The sequence below is a fragment of the Penicillium verhagenii genome, assembly GCF_028828195.1.
Source record: "Penicillium verhagenii strain IBT 33310 chromosome Unknown utg000003l_segment0_segment0, whole genome shotgun sequence".
Taxonomy (NCBI): Eukaryota; Fungi; Ascomycota; class Eurotiomycetes; order Eurotiales; family Aspergillaceae; genus Penicillium; species Penicillium verhagenii.
Genome location: NW_026643167.1, coordinates 625,663 through 642,015, shown reverse-complemented (window position 1 = coordinate 642,015; position 16,353 = coordinate 625,663). Strand labels below are relative to the sequence as shown.

Genomic DNA, 16,353 nt, shown 5'->3' with positions numbered 1-16,353 from the left:
CATACCTAGTGCCTCCATAGGAGGCTTTCCGCTTCTTGGAATTCAGCTAATGCAAGAAGTGGAGCTGGGGAAATCTTGAGAAACACTGAGTAGTAAATTGGCGGATCTTACTAACTAGCGCTTTCTTCCCAACTCTCAAGGCATCAACTGATGAATCAGCACAAGGAAGCCTCTTCATTTTGCTTCCAGAGTTATATAGACACATCTATTCCAACCATTGCTACGCTGATACAAGTGGAGACGAATGAGATTCTTTTGGCCCACACGGGGCACCTGCAGTCTGGAAACTGACGATGTAGGCCTCGTTGACGGAGAGCTACAGCGCCGTGAGGGCTGCAGGCGGGCTCGTGGCACTCCGTGTACTCTGGAGGAAACATAGCTATATAGGAGGATACGTGGTATATACAAGAAGGGTTCCGCGGTGGGCGAGAAGAAACCGTTGCGACGAGAGCCCGGCTCTCGCTCGAAACCGCGATGTCTTTTCGAGGGAGGGGATGTCCAAGTGATATTTGTGTGCGATGTCCCCCGCATGGAATATCGTGGACCCGACGCAAGGGGTTCTCACAATAGTCCCGAATAGAACCTATCCTCTAATCATCGTGCAATTGTCTGATAGGTTCACTCTAGTACGTACTGGTGCGTACTTCCTCTCTCGGGACCGAGAAATATAGGTCCGATACCAAACTCATTGTTGTGATACTGTCGTTCTCGAAATTGCCTTACAGATACACTTCGTCAATTGTTCCCTGGCTCCAACGCCAAGTTCTTATCGTGACTAGAAAATTAAATAATTATTGCGGTAACATGCAAATCGCGGCTCAGAAAACATCTCTTCATCCCTCAATTGGATGCGACTTGCTCAATAATAGTTCCACGCCAAAGCGCCAGCGGGGGCGCATTAATGTTCAATTGTGTATTTGTCAAGTCAAACGCGAGAATGTCCGCATATTTTTTTCTTCTCAGATCGATTGCAATGATTCATCGTCATGCAGGCGCCTTATATAATGAAACCCCCTCCCAGCTTCCAGATTCTCGACCTCTACTTTACATCCAGATCTGTCAGCTGTTTTCAAGATTTTTATAATAGTGAAGATCAATTGGAGTCTACGGCCATCGCTATGCTCATTAAATATCTTCTACTGCTAGAGACGGTTGTCTTACGGGTGGTCAGCGGACATCTGATCATGATGTCGCCTGAGCCCTACAGCAACAAAACCCTCAACAACTCTCCTCTTGCTAACAACGGAAGTGACTTCCCCTGCAAGCTACGCACAGATGCATTTCTGGCTCCTACGGAAGAAACTGTATACGACGTTGGTGTTGTCAACACAATGAGATTCAAAGGAAGTGCAACCCACGGCGGCGGATCGTGCCAATTGAGCCTCACTGAAGACCTCGCGCCATCCAAACAAAGCACATGGAAGGTCATTAAGTCTTATGAAGGTGGCTGTCCTGCAAATGTAGAAGGAGGTCTAAGCGGAGGCGCCAATGCTGACAATGGCATTCAACTCGATTTCGCGATACCTGAAAATATTCACTCCGGGAAATATACTTTGGCTTGGACATGGTTCAATCGTATTGGAGATAGTGAGATGTACATGAACTGTGCACCAATCACCGTGGACAATCCTTCATCGCCTGTATTCAACCAGAGCATACAGTCCCAAGCGCATGATTTTCCACCCATGTTCATCGCCAACATAAATGGCTGTATGACTCAACAAAATTTGGACATTCGATTCCCTCAGCCAGGAAGTAATGTTGAACTCAATGGTCTGGCGCGAAATCTTCTTCCCGAAGATGAGCCAGTATGCACCGGAACTCCTATTTTTGGTGCTTTAGCAGCCATGAAACCAATTATTCCAGATCCTGAAAAGGGTATTCTCGGGAAGGCTGTTTCATACTCCCCGCCTACTTCTTCCACGCGCACTCAGTTGTCACCTTGCTCTTGTCGTGCTTTTCGCCGCAGTCCGAGCCATCAGTGATGTCTATATTGAGCATTCGATGTGCAATCAAACTGTATAAGGTGGTGGAAGATGAAGGCCATTGATCGACAAGATAATCGCTGGATCGTTGTGGGATTAAAATAATCGTGAAATTTGGTATAAGATTTGACAGCTTCCTGTGATACTTCGAAATTTCAGTTTGTGCATTGCGACTGCCTTTTTCCAATGGTAATGCGGTATAAATCTCAGTCATAAATGCTATGAGAGAATACAACAGATTTTGTAGAAAGATTCGACCACAAGTAAGTTCATGGCACAGACGTTTCATTGTGCAAAGTCTGGGATGAATTTGATACCCAAGATGGAGTTCTACTTTCGAAGAGGCGCTTTGCTTATCTCTAGATTAAGGTTGGGTAGATATTGGTGGCCAACCAGAACAGATGTCATACTCCCAAAACCTCTCAAGATTGTGAAATGTTCCTCCTATATCTTTGCAGGTAGATAAGCAAATCTTACAGTCCCAACTTAAATGAACAAGGTGAGTGGTTGTTTTGATGAGCCTCTACATGTGAGTCCTCCTTACAACTAAAAATATCCCTCTGAACTTCATTCCAAGAAGCGTGTGTATTGGCTTATTTCCTTTTCTCGCATGTCATTGTAAACGAAAGCATGCTTACAGATGTCCGTGTACATAAAAGACTCCAAGAATTGAACGTCTAAGTTAAGTGTCTGAAGTATGATACTCTCTAGCGATAAATACAGATTGAGATTAATTTGATAGATCTTTTACAAATTGTATCACGACTAATGCATGCAGCTTGCAACTTAAAGATATTCAGAAAATCCGCCCGGTCACGATAGAACTTGCCTTTCTTTCTTAGCACTAGATGTGCTGCTCATCTTTTCGTATTTGAAAGGCTGTCAGTAGTCGAAGGGTTGGATGGGTCAGGTTGAAGGACATTGATGTTCTCATACACGATGAGGATGAGATTCGACTCGATGAAACGCGATCTTGTTCGTTAAGTTGACAAGCAAGATCAACTCTTCTGGACATGGCGTTTGCTGAAAGAGGGTTGTCTGGGAAATTAGTCTTAGAGCATTGTAAGAAAAGGAGGACATTCACCTGCAAAATCTCTCTCAAGGAGCGTGATTTAAGCCGATCAGGCAGAATTCCAATCTCGACAGGCCACTCATGCGTCGAATGGCATTTTCCCATAAGCTTGATGACAATATCCGCTAAAGCGTACAGCTTCAATGTCGCAGCATCCATTTCCGAAGCGGTTATCTCGCAGCTGTCCTCGACACCCACTGGTGAAAGATATGATTAGTAAGGAGGTTGGAGACCAGGGGTCAATTTGATATGCGTACCTATCTTGACTTTGCCAGACTGAGTGAGAAAGATGGTATTCATTGTCAAGGTGGCCAGCACCCTCCCGCGTTCAGCCAAGTATTGGATTCCTTCGAGTATCTGTTCATGATCAGCGATCGCTCTTGTTGTGAAACAATATGTGACTCCGCTTACCGGCTTGACAATTGCAATGATTTCACTCGCCCTCATCACGAGCTTCGATGCCAGGATCTGAACGACGGAAACTTCTACATGCTCCCAGGCCAAAAACACCGAATCACCATGGTGATAGCATCCAAGCAAGGACCGAAAACTGGGGTGAGAGATGCGATTTAGCGTTCGTTGCAATCCAAGGTCGGAGAATGCTTGCAGCTCCATTTTCCGAACTTGGACAAGTCTGCCTTTGTCTTCCTTGTATCGAGCCAAAACATATGAATGATCTAAGATGGTAACTGCAATTGGCTCAAATGTGCTCCATGGATCTTCATGCAAGGCTTTCGACTTCATGTGAAATCCCTCGGTCTCAAGCGCTGCCATCTGCTCTTTGCCCGCGAACTTTTTCGTAATAGCTTGATCCATTGCAGATGCAATCTCAGAGACATTCGCGCATGGCTCTGAGTCCGTTTGACTGACCCATACCGTGCGGCGCTTTGTGTGATTCTGGTTTCTTGCTCTCATATTATAGTGTGCACTTCCAATGAAATACTTCTGTGGTGCCAGGTTATTTGAGGGAATAAGAACTTTAGTCGATTGGATAAAGCAATTTCTTATAAAAAATAGCACGTAAGAAAAAGGTGGTAGAAATCTCCCGTGCCTCAAGTTTGGCCCATCAGTTCCTATCGTGAACATTTGAGGTAGCATACTTTGTTTAGCTCAACTTCAGCTTCAGCTTCAACTTCAACTTCAACTTCAACTTCAACTTCAACTTCAACTTCAACTTCAACTTCAACTTCAACTTCAACTTCAACTTCAACTTCAACTTCAACTTAAGCATCAACATTACAATCAAATATCGATATTACTGATCATATCGCAGGAAATTGAGTTTCATCAAATTAATGACTTTCCTCGTGCAAACGGGTGAGATATGTTGCATTGCGTTGATGGCCTTGCGCATTGGCGGATTCGTTTTCTGGGTCACTACATGAAAATAAAAGCAGCAGCGTCTGGCCTCTCTTATTTTGACTTTCATCTCTTGACCACTGGCAGCGGATTCGACATGCTTTCTTTCCTTTCTCTCCGCGGCATTCTTTTTGCAATCTTGATATGTACCCCGACTTCTGTAGGGGCACATCTACAGACAGACAATACTGTGGTCGATTTAACTTACGCTACATATCGAGGATACTACAACAGTACTACGGGTCTGAATGTGTTCTTAGGGTAGGTTGCCGATTACCTGAGAGGATTTCCAGAGCACTGATCCATCTCTGCTTATTGTCAGAATTCGATATGCGACCCCTCCGGTAGGACGAATGCGATGGCAAGCTCCGCAGCCTCCTATTGTGAATCGGACTACAGTCATTCCCGCAAACAACCAGCCGCCGCTTTGCCCTCAGTCTGGTGCCGCCCAGCTTCCTCGAGTTTATGGATTTAATTCAGACTTGGGTGATGAGGATTGCTTGTTTTTGAACGTCTACGCGCCACCACGTGCGGAAAATGTCCCTGTTCTTGTATGGATCCGTAAGTTGACACCCCTCCACAGATCCCTCTGATACTTTGATTCGAGACGTCTGTGCTAAGCTGGTAATCAGATGGTGGGGGCTATGGTCTCTCCGGGGCGGTTCACAACCCAAGTGAATGGATCAACACTAACGATAATGGATTCATCTCGGTCATGATTCAGTATCGATTGGGCGCATTCGGTTTCCTTTCTTCTGCAGATGTGGCAAAGTATGGTCAAACAAACGTTGGCCTATTGGACATGCGTCTCGCCCTCGAATGGGTGCAGGCACACATCTCTCAATTCGGTGGTGATCCTTTTCGGGTCACCATAGGGGGCGAGTCAGCTGGGGCAGGCGCAGCGATCCTCCAAGCAATGGCTTATGGTGGCCGAGAAGACCATTTATTCAACAATGTAAGTGACTCCCTTGAGCTTGATCTCACAGCGATTGACTCATTCTGACTTGCCTAGATCATCGCATCGAGCCCCTACATTGTGACCCAGTATCAGCATGACGACGAAGTGCCAACAGGACATTATCAGGCATTTGCCAGACAGGCAGGCTGCCTTGTCGGCGACAACAGCGCTAGCCCGCAGACATTCGCATGCTTGGTGGAAACAGACACTAACACCTTACAAAATGCCAGTGGGTTTGTGTCGGCTTCGGGAGCCTGGGGAACCTTTGCTTTCCTGCCTGTCATTGATGGAGAGTTAATTAGAGAGCTGCCATCAAAACAACTTCTAGAGAAGAAAGTGAGCGGCAAACGTGTCCTATCTGGCGTAAGTAAGCCGGACCTCAATGCTTTGGAGCAAGCATCTCTATCATTTACGATAAACTTGCTAACTTCCGCAGAATAATGCCAATGACGGTGTTCCCTTGAGTTTGCCCTATGTCGAGACCACCGCAGATTTCATGACCTACGTGAAGGGTATGTTTCCACAATTCATTGCTTCGGACTTGAGTCGCTTATTGGAGATCTATGGCTTTGCCTCATCTTCTCCTGGTCCCTTCAGTCCTCTCTTCGACACTCTAGGTGACCATGGGCTCACTGCGGTGAATCAGTCTGAGTTTGCAACCGGCTACCAGCAGACGGTGTACAACATCTTTGCCGAGACAGCCTTTGACTGTCCTTCTTATTGGCTGATGGATGCTTTTTCTGGCAAGAAGGGCAAAGAGAGCTGGAAGTATCAGTACTCAGTCACCCCGGCATATCACGGAGCAGATTTGACAGCCTATTTCTCTGTTGATACAACAACTCCAACAAGAGGCATTAGACATGCTGTTCAGAAAATTTTGGGAAGCTTCATTATCAAAGACTCTCCAGTGGTATCTATTCAGGATGCCAAGGGCGGTGCAAGCGACGCCATTGTGCCCGAAAACTCTGATGGACATATCCTTTGGCCGATGTGGAATGATTCCTTGCCCATCATGATGGATTTGAATACAACAGGTGGAAATTTGTTATACAAAAACGTAACCAGACATCTTGCTTTTTGGCTCCGTGAAGATCCGGGGGTCGTCAATCATCTCCGCCTAGCGAATGCGAATCGTTGGGAGGGGGGGCGGGGTGAACGATGTCGTTTTTGGAGGGAAGTCGGTCCGCGCGTACCTCAGTAAGTAGACCCAAGGCGATTGGCTCTGACCATCGATAGGCGGGATCCTATAGAGATGAGTTAGGAGCTTGTCATTTTTACTTAAGCAAAAGGCGTCTTTCCTGAGCTGTCTGTTCGCTTACCCATTACACTCAAGTGGGTGGTCAAAAGAACTTGCTCTCGGAAGACAGTACCTAGCGCCCGGGGCCATAGCTTTAGATCCTGAATGATGTCATAAATGGTCCTCGGAGTACAAGAATGGATCCTGGGAGCAGATTGATGCTTTTTCCAACAAGCTTTCTTTCTGATCAGAACTATGCCACAGTCCTAGCTACCAGATATTATCATCATTATCCTGCTTGCTAAATAGTATTTGTGGAATGTCACGCACGCTATACCACAACGAATGCTCTAAAAAGAGTTCACAGCCGTCACTTACAAATGCGACATATTTACACAAGAATGCAGTCTACTAGTATGATACGGATCTATGAGCTACTCTCTACTAATCTCATTGATGGTCTTGCGAGCATATATAGAGTCACATCCAGATCTTCACATTCGTCAATCAACAGTACATCTCATCCATATTTTTGCATACAATTCATCCAACCTTACCACCTTCATGCCACCAGCTTCATCCTCTCATGGCCCCGCAATGGTTTAGGATAGGCAACGATCCCCAAAGCATGATGCGCCCCAAAAGTACCTCTGCAGGTGCACTACGGATATCAACAAGATGCATGGAAGACACACACCCTTGATGCTTGCCGTGCAAGCGAGGGATCACGAGGTTGTCGATCTCCTGTTGGAGTGTGATGGTCTTCGTTTTCTTTATGCAATACTTATGGTCAAACAGCTCTGTCGATAGCCATCACACAGGGCAGTGTGTCAATTGTGCAGCAGCTACTCCGCCAGAGAGATTATGATCTACAGCTAAGCTCCAAGTGTCTGTTCTTGCGGTCCAAGGCCATGGTAGATCAGCGAGATCAAAGAGGTCATTCTGTTCTCTCACATGCCGTGAATACTTCCAATACCGAGCTGATCTAATCTCTCGGTTCCCTCGCTTCGGACCAATTACATGGAACAGTGATGAAAACGCTCCGCCGACTCGAGCAGGGGCAAAAGTTGAACGATTTGGCAGTTTGTGATCGTCGAAGATTCTGTTCGCTCAAGCCAGCCAGCCACGGTGCAAGTAATATCTCTGCTCCAAGCTTCTGCGACAAACAACTATGAGGTAGAAGCCGTTAGGCAACGCCAACCAGGGCCCATTGGGAACCGGAAGAATGTTGGAAGAATGTTCTTTGTTATGTATGCAATTTATTCTCAGCTATCCGGTGTCTAATCTAATGAAGAACTCAAAGGACATGTCAGAATAAGTATACGTCACCGAGTTGGCCATTAGTATCAATATACATACCCGGAGACGAAGTTTAAGAGCCAACTCGTAAGTCCGGTCAAGGCTCTTCATCTGCCTCAGCCTAGAACGGATCACTTACGAAAAAGGAGTTACCATGGCTCGTGGTCCAGGGGGTGTTACATCCGCGGTGGGTCTTGCGCCACATGGAAAATGATCGACACGTTCTGGAACCCCATACTGGCATCTGATTGGCCAGGCAATGCGGAAACCGGCTCCTGGTACTTTGAGTCATACATAATAACATTCACGGCTTCTCCGCATCAGGCAAGGTCCCTTGATTCCTCAGCAGGTGTCGAACCAATCAAGATTGCTTGAGACAGGGGCCTAAACGTGTCTACAGGACCGCTAAATTGGAATAGAAGGAGGGCTGCCTGGTGGGTCAGAATTGACTTGATTGGCGGAGCCAGCCCTAAACGCCAAAGCCTTGCAAGGGTACTCGCAGACCCTCGGTTTTGCCTTGCCACAAGCGTCGATTGCAAAGGCAAAAGAATCATAGTAGAAGATATTCTTGCTGTGGTGAATTGGCTGTTGCCCTCCTGATCAGGAGCTTTAGCGATGTCGAAAACAAGGCTATCGACCTGAGTAAGATCAGTATCTACGATGAGAATTGGAAACGGGACGATCGGATCGGCCGGCACCTTAAACCTTAATAGGCACGTGAATTGCGTCGGTCGGAACCAGCTGGTCAAGGAATGGGTCCGTTCTACACCGGAGACCGGTTCGATATCTTATTTCCTTGGCCATGATGTCGTAGAATCATAGAAGGCTGCATATTGTCAGTGACAGAGCGCAGTGCTGAGATACGTGAGAGGAATTCAGTAGAGATGTGAAATCCATTACAATATTCTGATCACGATGGGAATTATCACTGGGGCGCTCATCCGGTCCTTCTGCCTCCGCCGTGGCCATTTCTACTCTTGCTATTATCTCCACAATTACTGGTCATAGCAGTCCCTCCAGGTCACCACAAATTTTAATTCCACGAGCTGGTTTGGCTAGAATGAAGCATAATTCTAGATGGTGTCCGCAGTGTAGGTGACTCGAGGACACGCGTTCATTCGATCGTCTAGTCTGATAGAATTAGCATGCAGGCCAAACCTCGCTGTCAGTCAAGACTCTGGACATTCACTCTGCGGTGGATTGCGAAAGGACCATGTTGCAGTTCTCAATGCATCACCTTTTCTGAGTGGCACTGCTTTTCTTCAAATCTTGGCCCCGAGGTCAGTCGTGCGCAACTTCCTTGACACTGCCCATTGGGCTGCCTCATCTGGGGGTATGCAGCAGTCTGCTCATGAGAAGTCAGGTTCTCTGTGGTGTCTTCTGTCGGATTAGAGAGACTTTGGGAATCGGCAAGTGGGATAGTAGGAACAGCGCATATTGCATCAGGGCTTAGTTGTCTTTCGGCGGAGAAAGCAATCGGATGGTTCCAGCTTGCGTGGTCACTGAGGTGGACTGTAGACAATCGGCCTTGATGCAGAGTTGGTGCAAAAGGTAGGAGAGAGCAGCGGGTCTGCAGTCGGCGTGTGCAAAATTTCTCCTCTGCCCGCCTCATTCTCGCTCAAGATGGAGTTTTCCTACACGGTTGATAACCAATTATCAACATCATAACAATGCCAATCTAAACAAAAGTTGCTTTGCTCAAGACGAGGCAGTGTTTCTACACCGTTGAGTATAGTGCGCCTTCCTCAACATGTACATCGCATGCTCTGGTTTAACCACTGTAGGCGCGGTGATTGTATGTTCATGGCCAACGCGTTGAGCCCTCTTTCAACGCTTTGCAGTAGCCCATCTGGCTCAACTTGATGCATTGCGCGATCTAATTACCGTAGCGTTTAAATCCTCGGATTCAATGTTTGTTCACCAGTTGTGGCACAGTTGCCAATGTAACCCACCGCAGAAATGAATGGTCGCCTTTCGTGGAACCAAGGGACAGTCCCTCTTGGCAAAATGAGGTCGGCCGCGGATCGTTCAGACGTGCGTCTTCTGGCCATAAATTCTTGCAAGACTTTTTCAACGCCTGTCTAAACACTTCAACACCCCTCAAAAACCGGTGGCCATCCCAATCAATCTTCGCAGACGGTCTCTACGGAGAGACGTAACCGACTTGACATAAATGGCGCCACATTTCCGGCCCAGAAAAAATCAGGACTTTCCTCCTCACACTCCCGTGTGTCATGGTCTCCATCTCTTGTCTGCGGGCTTGAGGGTCTCCATGGCCACAGCTCCGCAGTACAAGCTCTGCGATATCAAGGGACTCCGCAGGGGACAGCTGCGACACCAAGGGACTCCGCAGGGGACAGCTGCGACACCAAGGGACTCCGCAGGGGACAGCTGCGACACCAAGGGACTCCGCAGGGGACAGCTGCGACATCAAGGGACTCCGCAGGGGACAGCTGCGACACCAAGGGACTCCGCAGGGGACAGCTGCGACACCAAGGGACTCCGCAGGGGACAGCTGCGACATCAAGGGACTCCGCAGGGGGAAGCTGCGAAACTAAGGAACTCTAGCAAAGTGCAGGCACCTCTACGTGGTGCTAGGGACCAGTATTCAACTCTCGCTCTGCAGTTGAAGAAGCCAAGACCTGCGCCAACATCGATAGACCACTTGTGTAGGCTCCGGCCACGGGCGAAGAGACTGGCAGTAGGGCCAGGAGAGCGCATTCCATTGTCTGTTTTCACTCCAAGATAGCGTTGTATAGAGAACGAATAAACCCAGAATTTTGCTGTTACCGAATTCGCCGTCCATTGTAGTATTAAGTCCAGAACCTGGTCTCACGAAATGTATGCACACCCAGAGGATGTATACGCACGTCCAGGCTGATCGCTCGATCAAGACCATCACACTTGGGCAACAACGCATTTTTCACGTCTGTCCCAGAGGTCAGGAAACCCATAATTGCTGTTGAGGTTGGCTTTGAGGGTGATGGTGGCTTTGAGGGTGACGGTTAGATGCGGTGGTCCATAGTCTGGTGGCAACCAGTCTGTTATGGTGATAGTTGACTGAGCGTCGTGAAGCTTTGAGTGACAGTGCTTGAACGGTTGACCCAGTGATGAACATTGGAGCCTGCTTTGATAAACAATGGAGCATGTTCTCATAAACAGTTGAATTGAGCGTGCGTAAACAGTTGAGCCTTTTTTCGTCAACAGTTCGCTGAACGATCATAATCAGTTGAATGGCCATTCGTAAACAGTTAAATGACCATTCGTAAACAGTTGAGCCTTTTCTCATCAAAATTTGACCGGCTGTCTAAACAATTGACCGATTGTCTAAACAATTCACCAGCTTCATCAACAGTTGACCGGCTTCATCAACAGTTGACTGGCTGTTGAAACAGTTCACCGGCTTTTCAACACTTGAAATGCTGTGCAAACACTTGAATGAGCGTTGGTAAACAGTCGCGCACGACTTCATGAACGGTGACCAGCTTAGAAACGGTGACCAGCTTGGAAACGGTGACCATCACTGAAAACAATTTGTCGATGAGCAGACTGTCAATGCTGAGTCTGGACGCGTCGTTGTCAAATGTCAAACGGAGTGAGTCGCCCAGGCGGTGTGTCATCCCTCGCGCACGCTCCATCCGACTTGCAGGAAGATCCCACCCACAGCACTGTATTTCTCTCATAGGCCAAAAGCGGTTGTCAAGTCCTTCTGGACAGGAGATAGAGTCCTATCATATGGCTAGCAACTGTGTACTAAAAAGAAATATGTCATGTCATTGACGTGGGAGACTTTACACCAAAAATACAGTTAGCTAGAGCTCCCCGGTACATACTGTATATATATATTCTAGCCGCATCTCTCTTAAAAATGAACAGCATTCTCATCTTGAACTTAAAACGCCTTTACATCAAATTCGCACGCGGGACTTGTATATTTCTAATGGCCCCACAAACAGATGACCAATGAAGCCTATACTGGGTTTTTTAAAGTACAGTACGACAGCGATAGATATATCATGAAACAAATCGGGCCAAGTCAATTCGAAGTCAACCACGTATGATACAAAAATGAAGCTAATGCTCAGCCACCCCCGGCCACAAATGTAGATTCCATGTGAAATTGAGTACAGCGGTGAGCCTTGGATTTGACAGAATGATACTATGCACGTACAGTGCGTATATACAATGTATAAGCTGTCCGGCCCCACACCCCGACGAGGCTGCCGTAGTACGACTATCGAACAGCATGGTATATTGCAATTGTGTTACCGATAGCAGTCATCAGTCTACGAGGAGGATACACCATTGAGGTCTTATCAGGGAAACACGTAGGCGGAAGCAGCGTGCATAATGAGCCCGCATCACCGACCTAGAGTTTCCCAGCATGACGAGCACTCTTCTCAAGACGAGATGAATGTACCTGAAAATACTACGAAAGAACCTCGTAATCACTCTTCGTCAGTCAGCAGCTCACGCGGAACCTAAGATGCGCCTAAAAAGGAAGTCAAGGATTTGTGGTGATCATACGTTGCGAGACATTAGCGACGCAGCGACGCACGACTGTGTCTGATAAGATCTGACTGTGCGATGAGACCTGACTGTGCGATAGCTAAGATGTAAGATTGATGAGGTGGCCAGCAAACGTTGTGTCATGACGCATCACCCGCGTTCAGAACGATGGCATTCTCGAGGCCAAAGCCAGCAGAGTTTGCTGTGTTGGAAAAGAAGCAAATAAGCGCGCTGAGAAGGGCCTGGAGCGAGCAAACATGACTCCACGCAGTCATGCAGGGTTGTACGCGACGGCGTAGATGTCACAGGGACTCGACAGGACGATGCAATGTAGAAACACCGAGCTCGCAACTCATACCACATCACTGTGGCGTAACTTCCACTTTTGTAACTGCATAACAAGCGATTGAGCTAGATATCCAGCATCAATACGCAATATCTCTTCTTTGTCTTACCATGCCATTCCGACGGGTAACCGTACACAATGATGGCGTCCTCTTTATAGATCCCCACACCTAGCACAGTGAGTTCCCGGGCGAAATTGATACCATCGGTGACCAAATTCTCTGGATTTTTCGATTCGCCAATAAAATGGGCATGGATTTTTGGAAGCTCAAATCGACTTCTCGTCAGCAGCATTGCGGCCTTAAGCACGGGTCACGTGACATACCGGTTGAGAGGACATAATGAGTGCATTCGGGTCAGCAACCAACAAGCATTTCGAGGCATCCAATCACTTTGCACGGCTCAAGCAGAACCGCAATTTGATCGATACTGCGAGGGACGGCGTAAATTCATAACACCTTGCATGAGATCTTCCAGACCTCAGAACGACTGATGTGATCAAGAGAAGGCTTTGAGAGATGATTGAAAATGAAAGACTGCATACAACTTGTTGACCGAAGTGATACACCAGTAGTGGTGCTTCGAAATTGGCTCAATCAGTTGCAGATTTACCGAGCTCGCAGACTGCACTGCATGGCTGGGCAGATGTGGCTTCATGTCACCCACATTTGGACATCATCGCTCCACCGACAGAGCATCAAGCACCAGCGGGCCCAATGTCATACATGCCGCTGGGTAGTCCAGTTCAATCGCTCCATCAAAAGAGTCCATTCATCGAGATTCTCATTGCTTGAGATGAATCCCATGCTGAGCCTCTCCTCAAGTTTCGAGTACCGTCTTTTCCCGACCGGACCGAGAACATGATGACGGCATCTGGTAGCGTGTCATCGCTCATGCCGACTGGATCAGCCTGGAATGCATACTCGCTCGACTACTGCAGTGTCCGTGGAGATCGGTAAAAGTCGGTCGCGCAGCAGGGAGGCAGGGTCACCAAAAATGATAAACATTCGTAAGCTGAGCTGCTTGTCGAGCAAGAATGTCGAATGGTGTCGGCACTCGCACCCTCATGGATGGAAATCAGCCTAGTGTCTCCAAAGCGAGAGAGGCTGGACTGGCGTTCCCGTCCACCAGTCTGACGCGACGGCAAAGGCGGTGGGGTCGTCCCAGACGCGCGGCGCAGCGGTGCAGTATTGTTTACGCGACGACCCGTGGAGTTGGTCTACACATGACGATGGCCTTGGAGATACTTTAGTCGACATCATGCCACGAAAATCTTCTCACAGCTCTTCATACTCGACTTCGCTCAATACTCGGCTCGCTCTGGTAGCTTCCGGCTGACAATACAGCCCATGTATTGGTGGGTCTCCAAGTTTCGAGTCAACCAATGCTCGCTCTAGTCGGCTCTCCAAAAATGCTTCGGACCTCTCTGTGCTGCATTACAGCGGTAGCCGACTGAAAGGGCTATGAAGCATATCTCAAGCAGAGGTATCAGATATTTCCTCCACTCCTGGCCGACTTCCACGAACAGCTCCACGAGCCGAGTCCCACATATCAATGCCCACGATCCCACTGCTACAAGCCAACTCCCACGTGCCAACTCCCATGTGCCAACTCCCGCGTGCCAACTCCCACAAGCCCAACTCCCACAAGCCCAACTCCCACAAGCCAACTCCCACAAGCCCAACTCCCACAAGCCAACTCCCACAAGCCAACTCCCACAAAGCTGACTCAAGATCGACCAAGTCCAGCCATGGCACTCGAGCCAGACGACCGTGGCAGTCAAGTTCTCCGTGAGCATGTTCTTCAGCATACCCTTCGTTTGAGAAACCGGCAAAGCGTACCTCGAAATGAGCTGCAAATCCGGAATATGGCAGTCAAATGCCTACGGCATCGTTGAGGTATATGGGGTCTCGCATGGAGGCAGATTCTGTTGGGCATACGTTAGCTCGCAGACCAGGAAAGGAACTCTAGACTCACATTTATCCGATGACCGCTCAGCATTTTGACGGGCGACTGAAAATTGGATGACGGGTGCAGTATTCCAATCGAATAAACTCATTTTGGCCCTGCCCAATCACCAGGTGACCTTTTGGAAAGTCTGGCCACAGAGCCAATGCTCAATATTTGGGCTTGAAGGCAGACGATATTTGTGATGATCCTCGCTTCAGATCCCCGCCTCAGTCTACACGATGAGGGCTGCTCATATTGGGAAGCGGGAATACCAAGAACTCCTAGAGTGCCTGGAATATAGATTGGTCGTCATTGATCACTCGGCCACTCATGTGTAGCGTGAGGGCGGTCTTATGATTGGTGTCTCGGCTGAAAGTAGGGCATTGATACCTCCAAGTTGTCGGGGTTGGCGAGGGATACTCGATGTCGGCATTTGACCTTGAGGCGATGACGGAAATGCCATTTCACCGCACTTGATTGCATGCTCCCGAGCTCGCGTGTCAATGTCGAGACAGCATACCCGACACACGGTATGCTCAAACAAGGAGCCCATGTCTGTCGCCAAAATGGGTTGGTTGGCCGCAGTATCTGATCAAGCAGAGAGGTTGCCGTCCTGGTTGTGCTGATCAAGCGTCCTGCCGTCGCGCCTACGGTCGCACGGAATTCTCAGCATTCTGATACTCAGGACATTCGTCTGGCATTGCGCTCCTCGTCCATCCCGGTTCATGGCGTTCATGGGGTGAAAGGCGTGTAGTGCTGGAGCAATGCGCGCGTTTGCACCTTGTATCGTCGAGTTTGTTTCGCACTTAGCAAGTGAATCTCAAAAGTTGTTAGCATACATCCGGCTGAATGAAGTTCACTCATAATTCATCATCTTCGACCTCAACTCTTCAGCTCGTACATATATTGCTCCGCATTACCTCTTTGTCGACGCCGAAATGTGTTTGTAGACTTGTCTGGTACACTGGTTCAATTCTCAACTCTCGCGCAATACTGGCCGTGTGTCCATTGATACAAGATGGGCTGCAAGGTGGCAGTCTGTTGAAGCATGGATCATTTGTTCGACGTGTGCCTGGGGCATGTCCTACCGGGCATAGTATTAGTGACTGGATCAGGAACCAACTTCTGACTCACCTTTCCAGGTACCGGGCTGACAGTTGTGCCACCCTTGTAGGTCTTGACGCGAGTTTGTTGTGTTCACAAGTTCGGTGTTCAGCACAGTCTCGTGTGGTATTGGGCTGGCCGGGACAAGCTGCACAAGACAAATCGTTCATGCCGTCTTCCTTTAAATCAGCCTAAAGAAGCAAAGTTCGATCGGCTTGGTGGCCAAGTCCATAGGTGTCATACGTGCGGGATATGGTGATGTGGTTGAGACTTGTGACCTTGGCCCTAGCTGATAGACACCAGTGATGGCGAAATATCAACTGGCAACAGAGCTGGATGACTTTATCGGTCGGGAGGCGTATGATCCGTGTCAGTGAGCAGTGAGCACCGACACTGAAGATCAAAAGCGAGGAATTTACCTTGGGCAGGGGCCTGTGAAAACAAAGGTGTCTGTCCGCATATGATGCTATGCTCAAGATACAGGCTTGCAAATCCAAGTCAAGCCCATTCCTTCCTCAGCGATGACGAGCGCTGT

General features: G+C 48.3%; 7 protein-coding genes across 7 annotated transcripts; 4 read left to right on the top strand and 3 right to left on the bottom strand.

Annotated features, from left to right (window-relative positions):
* Nucleotides 1-1,004: 1,004 nt before the first annotated feature.
* Nucleotides 1,005-1,985, top strand: N7466_001644 (uncharacterized protein; the record flags this gene model as incomplete). The annotated part of the gene is made up of 1 exon (XM_057161042.1): nucleotides 1,005-1,985. One exon carries the CDS (start codon nucleotides 1,005-1,007, stop codon nucleotides 1,983-1,985), a length of 981 nt encoding a protein of 326 aa, XP_057024327.1.
* A 930-nt stretch (nucleotides 1,986-2,915) lies between these two features.
* On the bottom strand, nucleotides 2,916-3,972 carry N7466_001643 (uncharacterized protein; the record flags this gene model as incomplete). Its single annotated transcript, XM_057161041.1, has 4 exons — nucleotides 2,916-3,023; nucleotides 3,070-3,254; nucleotides 3,315-3,414; nucleotides 3,469-3,972. The coding sequence occupies 4 exons, from the start codon at nucleotides 3,970-3,972 to the stop codon at nucleotides 2,916-2,918; spliced, it is 897 nt and encodes a 298-aa protein (XP_057024326.1).
* A 541-nt stretch (nucleotides 3,973-4,513) lies between these two features.
* On the top strand, nucleotides 4,514-6,575 carry N7466_001642 (CAZyme family CE10; the record flags this gene model as incomplete). Its single annotated transcript, XM_057161040.1, has 5 exons — nucleotides 4,514-4,677; nucleotides 4,739-4,977; nucleotides 5,049-5,371; nucleotides 5,429-5,737; nucleotides 5,811-6,575. 5 exons carry the CDS (start codon nucleotides 4,514-4,516, stop codon nucleotides 6,573-6,575), a joined length of 1,800 nt encoding a protein of 599 aa, XP_057024325.1.
* A 3,607-nt stretch (nucleotides 6,576-10,182) lies between these two features.
* Nucleotides 10,183-10,659, top strand: N7466_001641 (uncharacterized protein; the record flags this gene model as incomplete). The annotated part of the gene is made up of 1 exon (XM_057161039.1): nucleotides 10,183-10,659. The coding sequence occupies one exon, from the start codon at nucleotides 10,183-10,185 to the stop codon at nucleotides 10,657-10,659; it is 477 nt and encodes a 158-aa protein (XP_057024324.1).
* Nucleotides 10,660-12,559: 1,900 nt separating this feature from the next.
* On the bottom strand, nucleotides 12,560-13,058 carry N7466_001640 (uncharacterized protein; the record flags this gene model as incomplete). Its single annotated transcript, XM_057161038.1, has 2 exons — nucleotides 12,560-12,621; nucleotides 12,875-13,058. 2 exons carry the CDS (start codon nucleotides 13,056-13,058, stop codon nucleotides 12,560-12,562), a joined length of 246 nt encoding a protein of 81 aa, XP_057024323.1.
* Nucleotides 13,059-13,800: 742 nt separating this feature from the next.
* On the top strand, nucleotides 13,801-14,016 carry N7466_001639 (uncharacterized protein; the record flags this gene model as incomplete). Its single annotated transcript, XM_057161037.1, has 1 exon — nucleotides 13,801-14,016. One exon carries the CDS (start codon nucleotides 13,801-13,803, stop codon nucleotides 14,014-14,016), a length of 216 nt encoding a protein of 71 aa, XP_057024322.1.
* Nucleotides 14,017-14,239: 223 nt separating this feature from the next.
* N7466_001638 (uncharacterized protein) lies at nucleotides 14,240-14,823 on the bottom strand (the record flags this gene model as incomplete). Its single annotated transcript, XM_057161036.1, has 2 exons — nucleotides 14,240-14,616; nucleotides 14,742-14,823. 2 exons carry the CDS (start codon nucleotides 14,821-14,823, stop codon nucleotides 14,240-14,242), a joined length of 459 nt encoding a protein of 152 aa, XP_057024321.1.
* Between the last annotated feature and the right edge of the window lie 1,530 nt (nucleotides 14,824-16,353).